We start from the raw sequence: 22,056 nt of genomic DNA, 5'->3' as shown, positions 1-22,056 counted from the left end.
AAAACTCAGTTGAAACAAGGAAAAAGAATGAATGCTAATGTGAATAGGTTTGGATGTCTAGTTCCCCCATAATAAGGGAGTTATCACCTAATGTTTCTAATTTTTTCTGCAGTATATAAGTCTATCTGCTTACAATAATGAGGAGAACAAGAGGATCATAAATTTCACAGAAGCAAAGAATATTTGTAAATTTGTGCAGAAATAAGAGCAAGTGTGTAGACCGAAAAAACCAACACATCACAAATTCCTTGAGAGTCAAACAAGTTGTGAGAGTATGATAGCAAGTCAGGATTAGAGAAATCATACCAGCAACCATTGTTGTTGATGCACTCCATTACCACTCAGATCAGTAATTTAAAGTTATAGATCAAAATTTAAATTTTGAAGGAAGAGAAAAGACACTATAATTAGTGAAAGGAAGAATATACCAAGATATGTAAACTCAGAAACCCAGGAAGATATTTACAATCCAGAAATCAGCCAGACAAACAATAGTAAAACAAAAATAACACAACAAACCTCAGGGAGATTTTCATAGGTGAAACAGATTACTATTTTCTAATCGGTTTGTCTGCTTCCTTTTAACACAGTACAAACCAGTTTCTGGCTAATATTGGTCTGACACTCTAACAAAGGGTTTCATAGTGCATTTGGTAAAAATGAATGTGGGAAAGTAAAGAGAGCTTTATGTAGAGGGTTCTTTCAGAACATAGTTCAAACTGTTAAAATATTGAAACATGATCAATCTGTTTTCAAAAACATGGCATCACTTTCTAGGGCACACCACATCTACAAAAATGCAGAAGCATTTTTCAAGAGTCCTAGAAATTAACTCAATTATACAAAGATTTAAACTTAAATTGAAGTTTCCATTTCTGGAAATGTTTTGGTTGTATCACTGAACAATTGTATAAAATTTCATCAATTAAGCTTTCTTGCTTCAGTTGTTTTCCTTTTACTCACTCAGACTTCTTTTCACAGGTCTTAGAAGACTCTTCAATTCTCTTCTCTAGCTCCAGGACAGCCTCCTCCTTGTTTAGAAGCATCTGCTGTGTCTGCATAAGTTCTTCAGCTAAAGTTTTCAACCTAGAATGGCAATTTCAACATTATCAATCAACACGTTAATTATGTAGACTTTACACTTACCAAGAAAGCACTCACAATCTAACACTGTGATGTCTAGAATAAGAGCCACATGTAATTTAATTTGAATTAAAATGTCCATTCCTTGGTTGTATTAGCCATGTTTCAAGTGCTAAATTGAAATGTGACTAGTAGTTTACCTCACTCAATGAGAACACTGAGTACCAATAGAGAACATTTCAATATTTCCAAGAAGTATTCATGGGCAGTGTTGGTGTAAAAAGTCTAATTTCATCAAATTAGACAAATTAAACTACAAAAAAAGAAAAATGGAAACAAAGTGAGAAAGAACAAAGATAAGGACTAAGTAAATAAAAACACAGCTGAATAAAATTCTATACATATTCAACCAGAGAGCAATCCTGAGGTAAGACTATAAGTCAGAAAAACCAGAAACAGACTTGGTAAAACACAGTGAGGGAACATTGAATATTTGACATCCTGTTGGATACACATTGATTCCCATAGTTGGATCAGTTAAGTTGGTGTCATCCTAAACAATAGAAGCCAATGTTTTCTATAAAGGTCTGGAGAGTAAGTATGTATTTGGGTTTTGCCACCAAAAAATAAAATCAAGGATATTATGTAGGTAGTAATATAAAAAAGACAGAAAATAAATATTCGCAAATATTTTATTGGTAAATTTAAAATAGAATAATAATTGAAAACAATTTATTGTAATATTAGCCTATGAATCCTTTATAGGTGATAATACTTCTCTTCTTTGGGGCTTAAAGTTAGTGCTTATCAAAATCAACTGTAAATGCTCATCTGTTAATGCAGATATACAATGAGATTTTACATACTTCACTCTAGAAATGTCTCTTCACACAGATTGGTACCAGCATATATCAATATTGATCCATGAGCATATGACTTTAATTAAGTTCAGCCAGAACATAGCAGGCATAATATCATTGCATAATAAACACAATTACATGGCTTTGCCATGTAATTCAGTAACAAAACAATCTACACTCTACTGTGCCTTAAAAGTAAGGCATTCAAAATCCATTCTCTTCTTATTTTGACACAATAGGCATGAACTGATAAAAAAAAAAAAAGCAAATAAAATGCTGCAGTATGCCAATATGTGTCACACTCAAAATGGTGCTGAATTATAACTGTGTCACTCTAATTTGTATTGTGCCAAGCAGTGGTGTGAAGTGATGAGACTGCCAAATATGGTTGCTGTCACAACACAAACTGCTTGACCCTGCTGTTGCAACAGGAAATCACCCAGAGACAACAGGTAAATGAATAAACATGGCTATGTACCAATAAAACTTTATTTATATACTCTGATATTCAAATTTCATGTAATTTTCATGTGACACAAAATATAATTTCTCTTTGATTTCCTTTCAACCATTTAAAAATAAACAGAATTCTTAGCTCATGGGCTGCATAAGAATAAGCAGCAAGATGAATTGGTTCATAGGCTACATACAGATTATTAACTCATGCCCTGCAAGATCTGGGAGAATCACTTTTCCACATGGAAAATTTATACTCTTCATTTAAGAGATCCTACTTTATATTCCATAATAAATGCTAAACCTGTTATGATTTTAAATTTGTAAAAATGTAGTGAGAAGCATGAGGTCTGAAGTTGGGCTTTGTTTTGCTTTGTTTGTTAATTTTTTTAAGTTGTAGATGGACACAATACCTTTATTTTATTTATTTTTTATGTGGTGCTTAGAATCGATCCCCAGTGCTTCACACATGCTAAGTGAGCACTCTCCCACTGAGTCACCACCCTAGCCCAGGCTTTACTTTAGAATATAAGATTATATATACATTTTACACAATCTTGTGGAATTATCTATCCTATTGATAGGAATTAATATAATAATAATACTTCACTTGAAATTAGAAAATAGAGTGAACAAAAAAACAAAATAAGACCTTAACTTTACTATTTTGCTAAAATCAACCAAAATTACTCCTTTGACAAGCAAAGTAATGTTCACATTATTTTGGAATAACCTATCTATGATTTGCTATAAACTGCTAATGTGCCAGTTCATAACTCCATTAAAGTTTGCAATAAATCTCAAATATATGCTTCATCTATCCAAAATAACAAAAAAATCACAATAAACATTTAAATATATTCTTATGTTCATAATTTTATATCCTGACTATTTAAATTACTTAATGAACTAAAATAATGATTTCCAAGTTATTTAATTAAACAGTGATTGAATAAGAAGAAATATTTGAATATTCAATTTCAGTATATGTCTGATTAAAATCAATTCTTATTTATAATATATTCTTATATATAGCACCCTTTCCCAAATTTGGCAAAGAAGGTAGATCCAATAAAAAAGAGGTTGTTGACGTGGCAAAAGAGTAGTTATAGATAACGAAGCAAAGAAAGAAACTTCAAATTCAAGTCTGAAAATAATGCAACCTAAAAGTATGTTTGATGGGAAGAATACAACTTCAGATGTTCAGTGCCAATTGTTATCAGAGCCTGAGAAACAGCCTACCACCACAGGGTAATATACCATGCAAACACTCTTCTTATAAAAAGGAAATAATCCTATAAATCATTAAATTTAACTCTTCTTTGCATACACACCAATATAAATATAGTTGACATGCAGATAATGAGATTATGATAAAATTTTTTGTGATACATGTTTAGACAGGTTAAGGCAATAACTTTGTCATGAATAGATTATGTAATTAGATTTCCATCATACAGGATTTAAGTAATCTGTCCAGTTTTACTTAAATAATTTGGCAGACATTATATCAATTTACATTTCTGCCAATACTTTATAAGAGGGTTCATTTCTTAATTTTTTTAATATTTTAATATTTATTTTTTAGGTGTAGATGGACACAACACAACGCCTTTATTTTTTATGTGGTGCTGAGGATCGAACCCGGGTCCTGCCCGTGCTAGGAGAGGGCTCCACCACTGAGCCACAATCCCAGGCCCTCATTTCTTTATGCCTTACAAAACATTGAATATTATCAAATTACTTAAATCTTTGCCAATCTGATAAGTAAAACAGTTTCTTTTTCATTTATATTTCTTTGTCAATAAAGTATATCTTTTCACATAATCACTGGAGATTTGTATTTATTTTTCTAATAGCTATCTGTTCCTTTCATTCCTAATGAAATATTTCAATACAATCAATAAATTAACAATTTTAATGTCTTCAGGAAAGTATAGGTGTTAACTCTAACGTGTTAACACTACATTAACAAAAAAGTAACTCTTACATTCAAATATCTTAAATTTATCTTAACATTTCCAATAAACATATCAAATGACTCTTTCTTGGAATAAAATTCTTGAAGAAACCGTAATCTTAAACTCATCCTGAAGACAATGCAATGAAATGTAGCTCAATTTTTTTCCTCAGTAAGATGTAAGCAATTAAATCTTACAGCACATTAACAAAGATTTATTATCTTAATTTATGATATTTTGTTCACTGTTTTATCACCATGATTAAGAAACAATGATTTATAAGTATAACTAATTCTATCCTCATTATACCCTGAAAAGAAAAAAAAAAAACCAAATTCTTCTTCAGTTATAAAATCTCTGATTACATAAGCTTATAACAGGTAGCTTTTTAAATTTTACCACATTATATAACCCAATATTTATATGTTCATTCTTTTTGGAGTTTATTAAGTAAATTATCAATTTCAGTATAAACTTCTTGAAGGTACTAACCTTTACAACTTTAAATACACAGCAAAATTATTTTGTTAACTAAATATGTTATCTGGGAGCAAGATAGTGATAACAAAATCAGGGGCAGTTTATGTCATATTTTACCATGTAATATATGAATTAAAAAATGGAATATCTCATTACACAGGAATTCAGAAACTCTACCAACCATCTTGCACCATGAGTTCAATGCATTTGTTGCTTACACAGTACAGTTTCTCAACCTCAACACTATTGATATTATTGCCACATAATTCTTTGTCCTGGGAAACTGTCCAGTACACCATGGGATACTTAGTAGCATCAGTGGCTAATTTTTCCAGAAATTGTCAAATGTTCCCTGGAGGACAAAATCTGCCCAGGTGAAAACTACCAGTTTAGAAATAACTCTCATTGTAAACGTCAATGGCCAAAGTCAATAGTCAAAGAGACCCCTGTAGAGGGCATCAAAAACTTGGGGAACAGCTTCAAGAAATGTAATATAGCTGCCAGAAAAATATAATTCAGGATACTCCCATGCCTCTACTCCTCTCACCAGTGGCAGGTCACCATAGTTACTAAACCCACATCTTGAACAGGTGATTTGTGCAAAAGCATTTGTTAGTTCCTTCAATTCTATCTGAGCAGATATTTCAAACACCTTTACAAACTAATTTTTACAAAACTAATTTTACAATCCTACCTGAGATAATTATATATACCACTAAAATGTTACTGAATAACTGAAGGAGATTAATTACATTAGATGAGAACTTTTGAATAATGTTATTGGAGGTAAAATTTGATAAGTGAAATAATTTACAAGTTCAATATTGAAGAAAAATGAGTACATAACCACTTCTAGCTATGGTTTTGACACAAAGATAAGCAGTTACAATGCTTATTAATAAATATTTCTTGTATCACTAGTATGGCCCTATGTATAAACGTAGCTGTATAACCAATGTGATCCTGCAATCTGTACACGTGGAAAAATAAGATTAAGATTACGTACCCCATTTGAATCAAATGTATGATATGTCAAGAACATTGTAATGTTTTGAGCAACTAATAAAAAAATGTTTTAAATAGTTAAAAAATATATTTTAAAACTTAAAAAATAAATAAATAAATAAATATTTCTTGGCCAGGTGCTGTGGCATGCACCCATAATCCCAGCAGCTTGGAAGGCTGAGACAGGAGGATCACGAGTCCAAAGCCAGCCTCAGCAACTCAGCAAGGCCCTAAGAAACTTAAGGAGCCCTGTCTCTAAATAAAATACAAAAAGGACTGAGGATGTGGCTCAGAGATTAAGCACCCCTGAGCTAAATCCCCAGTACCTAAATAAATAAACAAATACATTTCTTTGTGTTATCCCTGAACAAAATCAGGAGATGTTAAATATTTAACAGTATAGTGGTCTTAGTTATATTTTATAAATTCAAAAAGCACTATTAATTGCCTTTAACATTTGAAAAATACTAAAAGACACAATAAGATTTGTTAAAACTCCTTTAAAACTTTATGTAACAGAAACAACAAAGAAGAAACTGATTTTGTAGACACTTCTATAATAGAAGACATCCTTGATTCTAGAGAGAACTCAATTAAAACTCAAATTCTGTGCTAAATGTTCTGACATCAATGTCTCTCCTATCTCTAACAAATAGTGTCCTTATTTCCAAAATGGTTCTGCCAATAAGTAGTGAAGATAAAACGAGATAAAATGTTGCCAAGCACAATGGCAAACACCTATAATTCCAGCCTCTTGAGAGGCTGAGGCAGAAGGATCATAAGTTCAAGGCCAACTCCAGCAATTTAGAACATCTCAAAATTTAAAAAATAAATAAATAAAGGGATGGGATTACTGCTTACTGGTCAAATACCCCTGAGTTCAATCCCTAGTACAGCAAAACAAAACACACAGACACACACACACACACACACACACACACTCTCTCTCTCTCTTTGAAAAATAAATCATTATTCCAATATAAAATATTAGCAATAATTAGGCAAATTAATTTAACATCACAAAACTTTGATTTTGAGAATTATCAAAATTAGTGACAATGAGTAAAATTAATATATTTCTCAAAATATGTCACTCTAAACAAATTTACTTTTTATTACTTGAAAAATGGGGGATTTAAATATGATAAATTATAAGATAACAATAAGACTAATCTTTAAACTGTTCAGATTTTCTAAATACTTACATTACTTGCAAACTTTCTGCTGTTAAATTATTCCACATGATCTCATTTGCCTGAAGGTTTTCATTTTCTTCTAATAAGGAAGTATCAAACTCAATTTCTTGTTCTTGAGCAGCTGTTGTTCTAGTAAAGTATGCCAAATAATTCTGATCAATATTAGCATATTAACAAAATATATCTTAGTACACACCAAAGGCAGAATATTTATTCTTATTCAAAATTATATTAACAAAGTAAACACAGAAAGTATAAGTACAAATAAACCCAAAGGTCTAACCAAGTAACTTCAGCTTTACTTTCCTTCTCTACAAAAAACAAATATTAACCTGCTTCATCCCATCACAATTTTAATATGCTTAAAATAAGATGCATAGATGAAAAAAAGTAACTGGTATCTGAGAAGTTTAATGCACATGTAAATTCACAGTATTCTATATAAATGTTAAAAAAGAAGAAGAAGTTCATATACTAAATGTGGATTAAAGCAATAATACAATAATTAATGAATTTTTAAATATAATTATATAAATAAATAGTTATCAACATTGAGAAAGTCTTTTAAAGTCAAAAGCAGACAAATGAATCTGTAATAAATATTCTTAAATATTTCTTGTCTTAATTTTATTAAATATTATATGGCAGAACAATTATATTTTCAAAAATATTTAAAGAGGAATGAAAATATCATACCTGTGAACATCTATGAAATTATTGTATTCTGTGCTAGGATCTATCTGTTCAACTGACAATTGAATCTCCTTATGAACATTCACTATTTCTTCTGTAACAAGACTGGTTATCTGGCTGTATTCATCAAATATTCCTTTTCTGAAAACAAAAATAAAATTTTATAACATTTTAAAATTTTATCCAAAAAAAAAAAAAAAATACAGACCCAAGAAGGATTCAGAACAACAGACATAGAAATGTACTACCAGAATTTACAAATGGGGGTTTCAGGCACATGTTATTTCATACCTGGAGAATACAGAAGAGGGATTACATTTAATAACTACAATCATTGCAAATGATCTTTAAAAAGGCATTACCTTTTCAAACATGTATTGAACAGGTCCAAAATACAGAACCAGTGTTGATAATTTTCTAGATCTTAAAATATTCTCATAGAAATTTTGGATTCCATAACATGGACCTCTGATCAACTCCTGTCTTCTAAATATCCCTCTCCAGTGTCTGCCACTTCTCAAATGCCCTACTTCTTGGTTCTTGTCATGCTCCTGGAGCTTTTTTTCTTTTTTGTAAATAATACCTAGTTCTATACCTTCAATGACATTTAAACCTTTTCTCTTGACCTCTATTCAATAGCAAAAAAGGTTATCAAAGTTATTAGCCTAATAATTCGAAAGATCTAATAAATGCAAAAGGAAAAAAATATTCTGTCACAAAGACCAATCCCCTTCTTTAAACTGCTGTGTTATAAAAATATGCCAGACAATAAGAGAACAAACAACCCAATAAACAAATGGGCCAAGGACCTGAATAGACACTTCTCAGAGGAGGACATACAGTCAATCAACAAGTACATGAAAAAATGCTCAACATCTCTAGCTGTCAGAGAAATGCAAATCAAAACCACCCTAAGATACCATCTCACTCCAGTAAGATTGGCAGCCATTAGGAAGTCAAACAACAACAAGTGCTGGCGAGGATGTGGGGAAAAGGGTACACTTGTACATTGCTGGTGGGACTGCAGATTGGTGCAGCCAATTTGGAAAGCAGTATGGAGATTTCTTGGAAAGCTGGGAATGGAGCCACCATTTGACCCAGCTATTCCCCTTCTTGGTCTATTCCCTAAAGACCTAAAAAGAGCATGCTACAGGGACACTGCTACATCGATGTTCATAGCAGCACAATTCACAATAGCAAGACTGTGGAACCAACCTAGATGCCCTTCAATAGACGAATGGATAAAAAAAATGTGGCATTTATACACAATGGAGTATTACTCTGCATTAAAAAATGACAAAATCATAGAATTTGCAGGGAAATGGATGGCATTAGAGCAGATTATGCTAAGTGAAGCTAGCCAATCCCTAAAAAACAAATGCCAAATGTCTTCTTTGATATAAGGAGAGTAACTAAGAACAGAGTAGGGACGAAGAGCATGAGAAGAAGATTAACATTAAACAGGGATGAGAGGTGGGAGGGAAAGGGAGAGAGAAGGGAAATTGCATGGAAATGGAAGGAGACCCTCAGGGTTATACAGTGGAGGGGGTAGAGAGAGAGGAGGGGAGGGGAGGGGAGTGGTTGGGAGGGGGGAGGGTGGAGGATGGGAAAGGCAGCGGAGCACAACAGACACTAGTATGGCAATATGTAAATCAATGGATGTGTAACTGATGTGATTCTGCAATCTGTGTATGGGGTGAAGGTGGGAGTTCATAACCCACTTGAATCAAAGTGTGGAATATGATATGTCAAGAAATTTGTAATGTTTTGAACAACCCACAATAAAAAATTTAAAAAAATATATATATATGCCATTGGGGACTGGGGTTGTGGCTCAGTGGTACAGTGCTTGCCTGGCATGTATGAGGCACTGAGTTTGATCCTCAGCACCACATAAAAATAAATAAATTAAACAAAGGTACTGTGCCATATACAACTTAAAAAAAAAAAAAGTGCCATTGGTCATTAATGGCTCCAACAGCAACTGTGGACAGATAATGTTATTCTACATATGTCTCAAATAAATACATAGCATTTATTTATTTTTACTTATTTTTCTTTTCTCAAATCATTATTCATAAATCAAATTCATTACTCACAAAGCTCCTTTATTATGAAGTATTCTCTCTACTACTTTAATAAAGTATTTGGGTTAAAAAAATTAAAACTGGTTCAGGCAATGCTAGTTTAAAATTACTACAGAAGTCACTTGACAGATACAATTTAAAGAAAAAAAGACAGAAAAATTAAAATAGATATTTAGTCAATATCTCTGGGACTAAAATGATTACAATATGGAAATTACTGAATAATTTTGATGTAGGAATCATTAATATTCACCCTTAAAGCAAACTGGGATTGATGCCAGGGAGGGGGCAGCAATCTCTCCCAACAGTACATGAATGGGTACTTATCACATGGGATTCAGGGATTCAATTTCAGTGGTAACATCAAACTTGGAATTTTTTAAATGTTAGTATAAAATAATGTACTGCAAAGTGAAGAAAATATGCTATGGGAATGTTTTGTCCCAAAAGGATATTCTAGTTATCTTGAAGACCTATTACTGAAAATCCATGTCAACAGTTTGAAAAATACTCATTGACAAATGGAGGGTAGGAAAGAAAATATTCCTCAACCAAAATTATGTAATTTAAAGTAAAGCAACTAAATTTATGAATTAAATATTTTAAGTATATATTTCACTATTTTATCAATAATAAAAAGTTTACATATTCAAGGTAATTAAAAATACTTTATTTTCTCTAAAATTTATTTCTTCTAAAATTTTATCATCTAAAATTTAGTCTGACCTTTAAACAAGTATATACATCTATTTACCTTCACACTTTTACATAAGGAGAAGCAAAAGTAAGTCAAGCAGAGTCTGAAAGGCAGCAAAGACAAATCTGATCTAATTTCAGAGGTTCTGGAAGTCATTGTTGTCTAAGAAATACTGGGAACCTAGATCCCTTATCTGAAATGTTTCTCTGTGAATGGGACAATATAATACAAAGAGATGTAGTTGTACTGAATCTGTTAGACATCAGAGAGTTGTTCAAAAGCAATAATGAAGCCATTTACTAAGGTTAATTAATATCAGGGTAACAGGTATTAGGAAACATTTTAAACATTTCCCTTTCTGTATAATTAATCAAATAGCAAATGTGTGATCCAGCACAATTTGCAACATTTTAGAATTTTCTAATTTGTAAAAAAGAAATTCCTAATACAATTAAAATCTCCAGTTTTGGTTGATACCACGTATTCCTTGGCTTGTGGCAGCCTAATTCCAAACTCTACCTCAGTCTTCAAATAGCTACCCATGTTTGCATTCCCCTGAGTACTTTCTTCTTATAAAGACTATAGTCATTGAATTTCAAGACTACCCTAAATCCAGAACAATCGCATCTTGATATCCTTAACTACTTACTACATCTACAAAGACCTACTTCCAAACAAGGTCATAAAGGTACATATAAATTTGGGGAACATGCCAGTCAACCCACTAAAATATTAATGGAAAGAATGTTGAGATAATCAGTAGACCTCATTTCAAGTCCACCTCTTAGCTTTGTGATCTTCAGCCAGTACTGATGTATCTGTCACAAATAAACCCTGGCTATAAACTGATCTTCCTAACTCTTCAGGATACTGGACAGGACAAATGAGTTTATGAACAAACGCACATGAAAGTGCTCTGCAAACTACAACATAATATACAATTTGTTATAGCTTTGTTTTAGAAATTATCATTCTACTCTAATAGTTTCTTTGGCACTCATTAACTATTCAAGCTGTCCCACATTTTTTTTAACCAGGGATTGAACCCAGGGGCACTTAATCACTGAGCCACATCTCAGCTCGTTTTTATTTTATATTTTGAGACAGGGTTTTGCTAAGTTGCTTAGGGTCCCACTAAGTTGCTAAGGCTGGCTGTGAACTTGTGATTCTCCTACCTCAGCCTCCAGAGCTGTTGGGATTACAGTCTGTGTGCCACCAAGCCCAATTCAGGATTCCTCTTAAAACTTGAAAAATGCTCACAATTACCTTTCATATTAATTTACCGCTACATTTCAAAGTACACTAGACTAAGAATTCATTTTCTAATTTACATAATTACAGATAAATTAATTAAATATAAGAATCCGAACTGGCCCAAGTTCCTTTTCTCATAATTCACCATGATTTATGAAATTTATTTCGATCTGAGAGATAATCCAACACTTATTTCTTCTTCTCTAACACTCCTTCATTACTATCTCATTTCCTTTCTCTCTTTCCTAACCCTACTTCTAATGCACAGCAACTCTAACATGGAAGAATTCCCCTAAACACATTTTCAGTGAAAGAAATTTGAATCTATCAGTTGGAAATTGCAAAATCAACTAATAAAGGGAGATGAAGTCCACCAACATGTGGCTTACCATTTTCTATTGTCTTACATCAATGTATATGGTAAATGTGTGTGCAAGTGACTTATTGATTACTGCTAGCTCCTTAAAGAAAAATTGTGCCTGCACATCTCTATATCCCTAAGTAGCATGTAGTATAATTTGTATACAGTAAAACCTCAATAAGCATTTGTTGATTTTAACCTCATACCAAAAAATAAATAAATAGCAAGAAGCCTAAATAAACCTTCAAAAAATTATTTCCTTAAAGCTTCTCAGTTCAAAATTTCATTCAAGATTTCAATGTTCAACCTTTTGGGAACAGGGAATATGTCAACCAATGAATTTTTTTTTTAATTTAAATATTCAGCTAACTGGAACAAAACAAAAACACAGGATAGAAGATCCATTTGGGGGCTAGCCAGAAGGTTTAGTAGATGATCCCAAAATGAAGGAAGAAGATTACACAGATCTGACATACCCATTGTGCTAGGTAATAACAAAACTCACAGAGCAGAAGCTTAACTGGGGTAGAAAATATTTTGAAATAATTTTCAATGTGATTTTATGATGAATAGGAAACATATCTTACAGAGCTCTTATCATCTCTTCTTGCATCTTTTGTAAGGAATCCAGAAGCAGAGGAAGTGTGGTGTCATGATACTGATTCTGATGAAGCTGTGCCCCTTTTAGTGCCAATACGTACTGATTATGCAACATATGAAGTTTCATTGTAGCTTTGTCATAACGTTCCTTGGCCTTTTCTGTTTCCTTCCCTGAAATAAAGAGTGAAGAAAGTTATCAAAAAGGTAAGGAAAAGTTTTTTTCTTCACTATGTACCATCTGAATTACCACTATTTTATTTCACACATTTTATGAATAATAAACTAAAGATTTTTTGGTTTCATATTATGTGTTAGGCTTTATATAAAGTACTATTTATGTGTATTTAGCATGCAGGTTGCTATGAAGGGGGCATGATGTACACTAAATATTCGGTGAATCAAAATGTATGTACAACACAAAATATACTGATACTTGATCCTCTCATCTTCAAGAAGCTTAAACCAAATCAGAATAGCAGTGCACATGAAATTGTACAACCAAGAAATCAAAAATGGCTGTAAATAATGTTAAATGTTGAGGTCTATGTTTGAGATATTAATAAAGCCAAGGTTAGCCAGAGGAGGCTTTGTGGAGAAAATAGACCTTAAAATATACGGCATGTATGGAAAAGTATATGACGTAAAGAACAATAGTTTGTCCCTCTCAATGAATGTTATTAACTGAACACTACTAGAAACTATGCTAAACATTTGAAATTCAGTATTTAAAAACAAGGTTCTTTTTTTTTTCTCCCCATGTCTTCATACATGTACTTTGGGTTGACATAGAGCCTGGTAAATTAGAATAGCAACACAGGCAGAAAAATAAGCAATATTGGTACTTCTCCACTAGGTGGGCTGTGATAACCTGGTAAGTACTGGCAGAGTTGCACTTGGCATAGAAGAGAAGCCGAGATTTCTCTGAAGTCCTGGACAGCCAATTCTTCCCCATGAAGAGAAACCACTGCTACAGAAACCAGAGTACTGAGCCAGTGGAGATTGTGGCCAGGACCTGAACTGGTCTTTATTTCAGATACCCTTGCTGGGGGATTTGCAGTGCCACTGCTTCAAGAATTAATCCCATCACACTCCTAGAGTAGAGAAGAACTCACTAAAATGCTGAGACTGGTCTTGAACTTGCCATCCTCCTGCCTCAGCCTTTTCTGTTGCTGGAATTACAGACCTGTGCCACCATGCCAGGCTCACAACATGCTTTTAAATTTTCCATGGACACAACCTAGCAGAAAGATGCAAGCCTCACATGTGGCCAACTGCTGACCCACACCCTTGATGACAGTGCCTCTGTGTACCTTCCAGGTTCAGTTCTAGTAGCCCTCAGTCACTGGCCTCTCAAAGATCACCAGAAGCCTCTATATCAGCAATGGTATAGCTGCCAAAAACAAGCTCTTGCTGTCCAGAAACCATATCACCTCATCATCAACATCTGGGAGGAAGTGGTAATACCTTCTATGAGGATATCCAGTACACACAGCTGCCTGTGGTTAATGCACCCATCTCACAGCTCTGTCTTCTTTGACCCCATCCCCGACCACATTTACAATGTGGAAATGAAGCACGGCCTTATGCTGCTAACAGTGTGCTGCTGGGGGTGAATCTCTCAGTCACTTTGTGCCTTGCTTACCCAGTGAAGTACCAAGCAAGATGCCCACATATGGACCAAGTCAAGCTGGCCCATCATCCAAACAAACAAGGTCTTTTGGGAGCAGCTCATCTACTACGAGTTCCAGGTGTTTGGCCAGAATACTGTGCACATGGCAACTCCCTAATGGAAGTGATCCCTGACATCTATGAGAAGGAGATCCATTTGGTGATTCCACTGTAAATCATCCCCCAGCTCCTTGCTTTAAGGTCAGTGTACAGACCTGTTGTTGATCCTATACCAGAATACAAATACAGAATACAAACTTGAACAATCTACCTTTGTTGATACACAAATACACCAGATGATTCCTTTTATAAGGGCAAGAAAAAAAGAGTTGCTACAGCTTTCAACTTCGTAATCCATATCATTGAAGATCAAACTCATTAATTGTTAGACAGTGAAGATAAGTTTTCTACCCTATGACTAACAGGCTATGGCTACTTGACCAGAGGGTTAAGTAAGGCAGGTGGTACTGAGGACAAACAGACCAGCACCCCAGTGCCTATGATAGGCCTGTGTCGTGCTGCCCTTCCCCAGACTGACCTACTCAGAATGGGTCTGCTACAATTACACTTTCCTCAAACCCAACGCCAGAGCCTTAAGCATCATGGCAGCCACTAAACATTTCACATTAAGTGCCAACCTAGTAGATAAGCTGCCTTTAAGCAATGCTCTAGGAATCCTAGGGACCCCAAGCAACCCCATGTCCATTTTCACCACACTGGCCCCACTCTGGTTTTCTAGATAAGACTTATAGAGATAGTTTTCAAATAAAGCATTCTACTGTATTAAAAAAAAAGAATAAAATAAGAATTCATACCCCATTTGAATCAGATGTATGATATATGATATGTCAAGATCATTGTAATGTTTTGAGCAACCAATAAATAAATAAATAAATAAATAAATAGAATTTATTGATAAATATTGATATTTTTTCCATGTCACAAAAAAAAAAGAATAAGCAATGTTACACAGGCAAGGAAAGACTATGAGAGTATTGAGGAAAGGAGGGAGGAAATATATCTGATGAGAAGGACCACTCTAGGTGCTAAATGACTTGATAACCAAGCACAGAAATTGAGACTTGAATTGGGAGAGGTCTGAGAGATACCAAAAATGTCATGAGTTAAAGTTTTTTTGTACTTTTTCAACTAAAACAATATAGAAAGTATTTATAGATTGCCAATGTAAGTGAATGAACATGTAAATTTATCAAACTTTTTATTTGATTTCCTTAGATATACATGACAGTAGAGTGTATTTTGACATATTATACATACATGGAGCGTAATTTATTCTAATTAGGATCCCATTCTTGTGGTTTTACATGATGTGGAGATTCACTGGTCAAGTGTTCATATGTGAACATAGGAAAAATAGAACATTTAAGCAAATCTTGAACTTTGGGGACAATTCAAATAAATATTTCTTATCAATTCAGCTTAAGAAATTTTTTTAAAAATATTAATTTCTGTTCTCCTTCCAAGGAAGTTCTGCCAATTAATCCTGACCCCAGAAATAGATCTTAAGAATTTTTGACAGCTTCATATATTTGTATAAGTGTGTGTGTTTGTGTATGTGTGTGTATAATTTCCATCAAACTAGTATATCTCTACTACCAACAAATTCTAGTATTTCCAAGTCCTATAACCATCACCTCCTAGAGAGGTGCACCTGATTATTCTTCAGAATACAATTCTTTAGTCATAGCCCATTACTAGGTGGCTCCTGCACACATTTGAATAACTGTCCAAGGTATTTCACAAAATGTTGCCACAAAAGATCTATATTACTTTAAAACATTAAGAACTTCTCATGAGAAAATATTTTTTTTGCCAGAATATCTTTCCTAATTTTTTTCACTTCTGACTGGAAACAGATTCTACCACTAAGAGTAGCAGGAGGGGAACAAGTATTTTAATTTAGTTTGTACCTGAAGAAAATCACGGGGGGGGGGAACGAAACTTAAACCACTAAAGAGGTGGTTTTTCATATTTTTTTATTACAACCCATAGGATGAACCATTTTATGTCATGAACCAGTATAATAATCATATATAACTTAAATATCAATAATTCTGCTCACTTTGAGGTATGCCCAAGGATTTTTTTTTAAAAATTCTATTTTACTTGAACTTTGAATTTCTAAGAATTGTTAATCAGAACCCAATAATTTGTTTGCCTCAGTTAACATAAATCCCTAGAGACAGTTTGACTTATTCTGTATGCATATGGGGTAATCTTATTAACTTAGCAATTAGTAAATCACTTCAATAATACTAATTATGAATGATTTTTAACATTCTGAGGAACATATCATCCCACATATTTTTACTATAATAATTTTGTCACAGAACGTTGCTACTTAGCATTATTCTTGCAGAAATACATTTCATTATATCCCCAAGAATTAATGCAATTGACACATCTACAGCCGGTGAAGCCTTCCTATAAAAATAATCATCCCTGTTTCTCTCTACCTACAAAAGATAGAGACTCCTTTATGAAGCTGACTCCCAAAATCCAAGATCCCCCACCAGATCATAAAGAAAACCATCTCAGCTAGAAGCTAAGCAACACTAATGCCTGAAAATGAGTGAAAAGTTCACTACCTCCTGGTACAGAAGCTGCCAGAGCAGTCATATTCCTGCCCTAAGGACCATTTTAAGGTTTTTGATGTCTTTGTCTTTTGTTTTGATTCACCATTTTTAAAGCTAGTTTGTTTCTGTTACTTGAAATTAAACAAATTAATCTGCCAACAGTTCCAAAGATCATGTAGAAGTATCCAGATAAATTAGTTCCAAGTAATAAAAACTTTTCTACAGTCTACAAGTTTATAATAAGAAAGTAAAGCAAATAGTTTCTAAGCAAGAGTAATTGAGTATTTTATTCTAATTTGTTGTTATTGGCAGTTCAAAAGGCATAACTAATGAATTCCATATTTAATGTCACATTTTTCAAACATTATTTTTTTTTAATGAACTCTATTATACCTAATTAATTCCTTAAATTTTTAGTATAACTTCAAGAGTCATGCTGTCCACACAAACATTTTCATGGAGATAGTTAAACCATTTAAACCATCCGTCTGTCTTCCTATTTGCCCAGATTTTTGAACTTCACACTACCCATCTGTCTTTCTATCTGGTGCAGAATGATTCACAAAATAAACAAAACTCACTAAGATTTTATAATACAAAATAACATGGGAAAAGTTCAGAATTTCCCAGATGCTTTTTTTTCTTTATTAGGTACAGTGTCTGACACAATTGGAAGAAGAGTAATATAGCCAAAATCTAATTATTATCAGCTAAACAATGGTTATTAACAAAATAAAAATTAGATGCCTTTGAAGAAAACATCCAATGCAGAATTCATTACATTAAAATAATAACAATAAATTCTTCAAAAACACCTTGATGTTTAATATTGAATTTGAGGTTTTATATTAGGTTTTTTGGGAGAAAGGATATTCTAACACTTACATATACTTCTATATTCAGTTGTGTGGTATGCTTATAGTATGCACACTACCTATCTATATCTTCCTCCTTCCCTTGTAGGTATGAATAAAGAGTTTTAAAAACATGTCTACTTGCCATGATTTGGAAAGGGATTCAACTGTACTTTTTTCTAATTTGTTTTAAAATAAACATCTAAGATCTGATAGAGACTATACAAATAAATCCCAAAAATGTTAGTAGTATATGAAAAACCACAAGTATAAATAACATTTTAGTTCCTTTCAGTTAACAAAATTATTGCAAAAGCTATCTAGCACAATTCTTCCCAAATATCTATTTCAGAATATCTCAGATCACTTACATACTTTCTTAACTTTTAATTTTCTCAATATGAAATATTACAGGTAGTATAATATTTCACTCTATAGTGAAAAAATTCTTATTGACAAAGAATCTCAGTTGCTATATACTTTTCCTTAGGTGCTGAGAGGCAATAAAGCAGGGAATGGAACTGTTCTGTATCAATTAACAGGGAGGAAAACATCCAATTTTTCCTCCTCCACATAATGAAATTCTCAAAGAGACTGCATTATAATTCTTGTGCCACCACTTATTGACAAATCTGTTCAAGTTTTGTAATAACAGTGTGTGTATACAACATGTCATGCCATAAACATTATTATGAAGCCAGCAAAACTCAATTGTGTAAGTCTGACATTTATAAGAGAAAGGCTAGTCTAGAAGTCAAGTATTTTTTATTATAAACTTCTGTTTACCCTTTGTTCAATATCATAGTAGAAAGCTTCCTGACAATAAATAAGTGATTAATACTTTTTCTACAAGTATTATCTACTTTGATTTGGGTAACTAAATATTTTTCCATCTTACATCTTTATTTTCAAACATTCCTCCTCAAGTTTAAGCTTTTTACTTTGCTATCCTAGATACACTGAGTAATAAGAAAATGAATAGGAATTCATCTTAATGTCTTAGTTACTTAGGCCAAATGTACAAATATGTTTTTTCACATGGAAATAGAATTCAAGTGTAATATGTAGAAACAATGAAAGGGCTACCTATGTTATACAATGTTGTCCTGACATGAACAATGCTAAGAAGCCATCTTTAGTCTTAACTTCTTTGATTAGTTGTGCAACTCCAAACAAATCCTTTAATCTAAATTGTAGCATCTAATATTTAAACCTGGGAGTAAAACTATCTGTACTTCCTAACTCATTCAGTTGAGATGAAGATCAAATGGCACAAAACTGTCAAATTTCAGTTAATAGCAAAGGCTAAACAAAGCACAGAATTTGGAGAACAAAAAACATTGTGATTGTATCATCTTATAAAGATTGAATAAAATAAAATGGCTACATCTACACTTTGCTACATTTGATAAATTTCCTGCAATAAGAAAATTTGGCAAATCAATAAAGAAATGTTTATTGAACATTTGTTATAGGTTTTAAACTGTTCTGGGAATTGAAATAGTTCTATCTTATACATTTCACAATGAAACAGCTTTAAAGAGCAAGCTCTCCAATTCAATGTAATATCATTTCATTGCTTATAGAAAATGCTAGATTTGATTGATCCATAGTTTTTAAATTACCTGTAAGTTGAATAATATGCCATGTCCAAATCTATATAAGAAAGCTGTGAATATGAGGGATCCTAAGTAAGTAGGACAGCAGCAGCATCATAACCACAAGCACGCACGCGCACACACACACACACCCACACACACACCATCAACATAACTAACAGGCAGGAAAAGTCCAGATTTAAAATTATCTATGAGTAGAAAAACAAATTACAAATCCCTACAAATGATTTCTCATGCTCTCACTATAAACATTCATGAAAACCAAGGGTCATTCTGTGGAGGAAGGAAAGTAGGAAGAAGGAAAAGACAAAGAAAGGGAGGGAAGGAAGAAACAAAGAAAAAGAGAAAGAGAGAAAATGGGAGGGAAAGAGGAAAGGAGGAGGATGGGAGGGACTAAAGAAAGTGACAGCAGCATGATTAAGAGTGATCTAAAACCACTATCAAAAAAAAAAAAAAAAAGAAGAAGAAGAAGAAGAAGATCCACCTACATGTGAAAACACTTTAAAAGCATAGTGAAAGATCACAGCACTTATAGCAGGAAAGGACTTGAAAGTGCATGTAAAAGGCAAAGGAAGCAATCTTAGAAATGTAATGCTTCAGAGGGAGAAATGGTTGAATGGAAGAAAAGCTGGAAACTTTGAAGGGAACAGAAAAAGCAAGAAAGATGGAAATTTGGAGATCTTGAAGGGAAAAAAGAAAAAATGAAACTAAAAAAAAATAAAAGGAGAAATAAATCCTTGTCAGGAGCCATGGTGAGTATGATATTTTACCCTACTTGCTAGGTGATAAATTAGACTGCCATAGTTTCGTGGGAGTCAGCAGTAGACACACAGATTCATGGAACAAACAATGGTATGTTACTCACAGCAAATCAATTAAAAGAAAAAAAGTCAAAAGACAACTGACAACCTAGTCAAAAATATTTGCACCATATATTAATAGATGAAGAGCTACTAATTCTAACATGTAAAGGAGTTGTAAAATTAAAAAAAAAAAAAGACCAAATACTCAATAGAAAAAAAATGGGCCAAAGGCAATTCATGCACACACACACACACAATTTTTAAATTAATAAAAAGTGAATCTTACTCCTTCATTCATAATAAAAGAAATGCAAATTAAAACTACATTGAGATATTATTTTTTACCTACCAAATTAGCAAACACTCTGTTGGTGAAACAAATACTGTTTCACCAGAAAAAACAAATACTGTTGCCATTTCGGGTGGGAATGCAAACCGATATAAGTCTCATGGAAGGAAACTTGGGAATATCGAACAAAACTGCATACGTATTTATCTTTGAACTCAGCCATCACACATCTAGAACTTTGTGCTTACAGTATTCCTCCATTCACATACATTCACATACACACACACACACAAATACCACATGTACAAGGTTATTCATGGTAGTACTGCATATATAGATAGTCGTACACTATGGTTTATCTTACAGATTTTCAGTTTTATAATGTTGTGAAAACAATATACATTCAGGAGAAACTGTACTTTGATTTTGAGTTCTGATCTTTCCCAGGTCTAGCAAAATGTGATATGCCACTCTCTCCTGATGCTGGGAAGCATAGGCAAGCTTCGTTTCTCAGCCAGCCACTTCATCAATTATGAGGGGAAATAATTGATACTTTACAAAGTCCTGTGTTACTCAGGTACAATGTTCAGTAGGTTAGGTGTATTAAAGATATGATTGACCTCAATATTTTCAATTTATGATTGGCTTATCAATACATAATCTGATCAGCTGGGCAAGGTGGCACACGCCTGTAATCCTTGCTGCTCAAGAGGCTGAGACAGGAGGATCACAAGTTCAAAACCAGCCTCAGCAACAGCAAGGTACTAAGCAACTCTATGACACCCTGTCTCTAAATGAAATACAAAATAGGGCGGGGGACATGGCTCAGTGGTTGAGTGACCCTGAGTTAAATCCCTGGTATCCCTTGAACCCCGAAAAAAAGACTTAATCCTATCAAAAGCCGAAAAGCATTTATATCTGGGGAAATTAGAAATAAGTTAAATGTCTATACACAGAAGCATGCTTGAATAAACTTACAGTGAAATGTCGTGCATATGTAAAAAGCATGAAAAGCTATCTGTGTGCAGAAATATTGTGAAATATTTTTGGATATACTGTTAAACAGAAAAGCAAAGTAAAGAATATCAATGTATGGTAATGGGGCTTATGAATAAGAGGAAAATAATTTGATAGAGTTACCTAAGTATATATCTTTGTACAGTTCTGACTTTAGAAACCATTCAAGTTTCAGTCAGAAATAAACAAAATCAACCAGGATAAAAAAAGGGGAAAAAACTTTTAAATGGGATACAACAGAAGCAAAAGAACAAAACTATTTCCAGTGGAAAACAACCACAACAAAAGGAATAGGGAATAAAGAACTAATCTATGTTCTTGGAAAATTACAATTTTTTTAATTCCATCATTATTTTTGCATTTATTATATTATTTTTAATATAAAGAAGGGATTTATGAAATTCTTTGAAAATCAATACTTGACTACAAAAGAAAACTGAAGACAATAGCCCTAACAAAATACCAAACTGTAGTTT

The 22,056-nt window shown here is 33.1% G+C and overlaps 1 protein-coding gene and 1 pseudogene across 14 annotated transcripts in view; one reads left to right on the top strand and one right to left on the bottom strand.

Moving 5' to 3' along the window:
• Nucleotides 1–22,056, bottom strand: part of Fer (FER tyrosine kinase) — a 459,302-nt gene that overhangs the window by 327,374 nt on the left and 109,872 nt on the right. For all 14 annotated transcript variants that reach the window (XR_007350572.1, XR_007350573.1, XM_048811559.1 and 11 more), the window contains 4 exons: nt 12,721–12,904; nt 7,738–7,875; nt 7,051–7,170; nt 964–1,086 (listed from right to left, as the gene is read on the bottom strand). Coding sequence is in view for 12 of the 14 variants with exons in the window: in XM_048811559.1 (XP_048667516.1) it covers nt 964–1,086; nt 7,051–7,170; nt 7,738–7,875; nt 12,721–12,904 (565 nt within the window). In the remaining 2 variants the exon portion in view is untranslated. The remainder of the gene's footprint in view (nt 1–963; nt 1,087–7,050; nt 7,171–7,737; nt 7,876–12,720; nt 12,905–22,056) is intronic.
• LOC107140976 lies at nt 12,937–14,576 on the top strand (annotated as a pseudogene).

This window comes from Marmota marmota, unplaced genomic scaffold (assembly GCF_001458135.2).
Source record: "Marmota marmota marmota unplaced genomic scaffold, marMar, whole genome shotgun sequence".
Classification (NCBI taxonomy): Eukaryota; Metazoa; Chordata; class Mammalia; order Rodentia; family Sciuridae; genus Marmota; species Marmota marmota.
The sequence above is the reverse complement of the archived record's forward strand: the minus strand, read 5'-3'. Positions and strand labels throughout refer to the sequence as shown.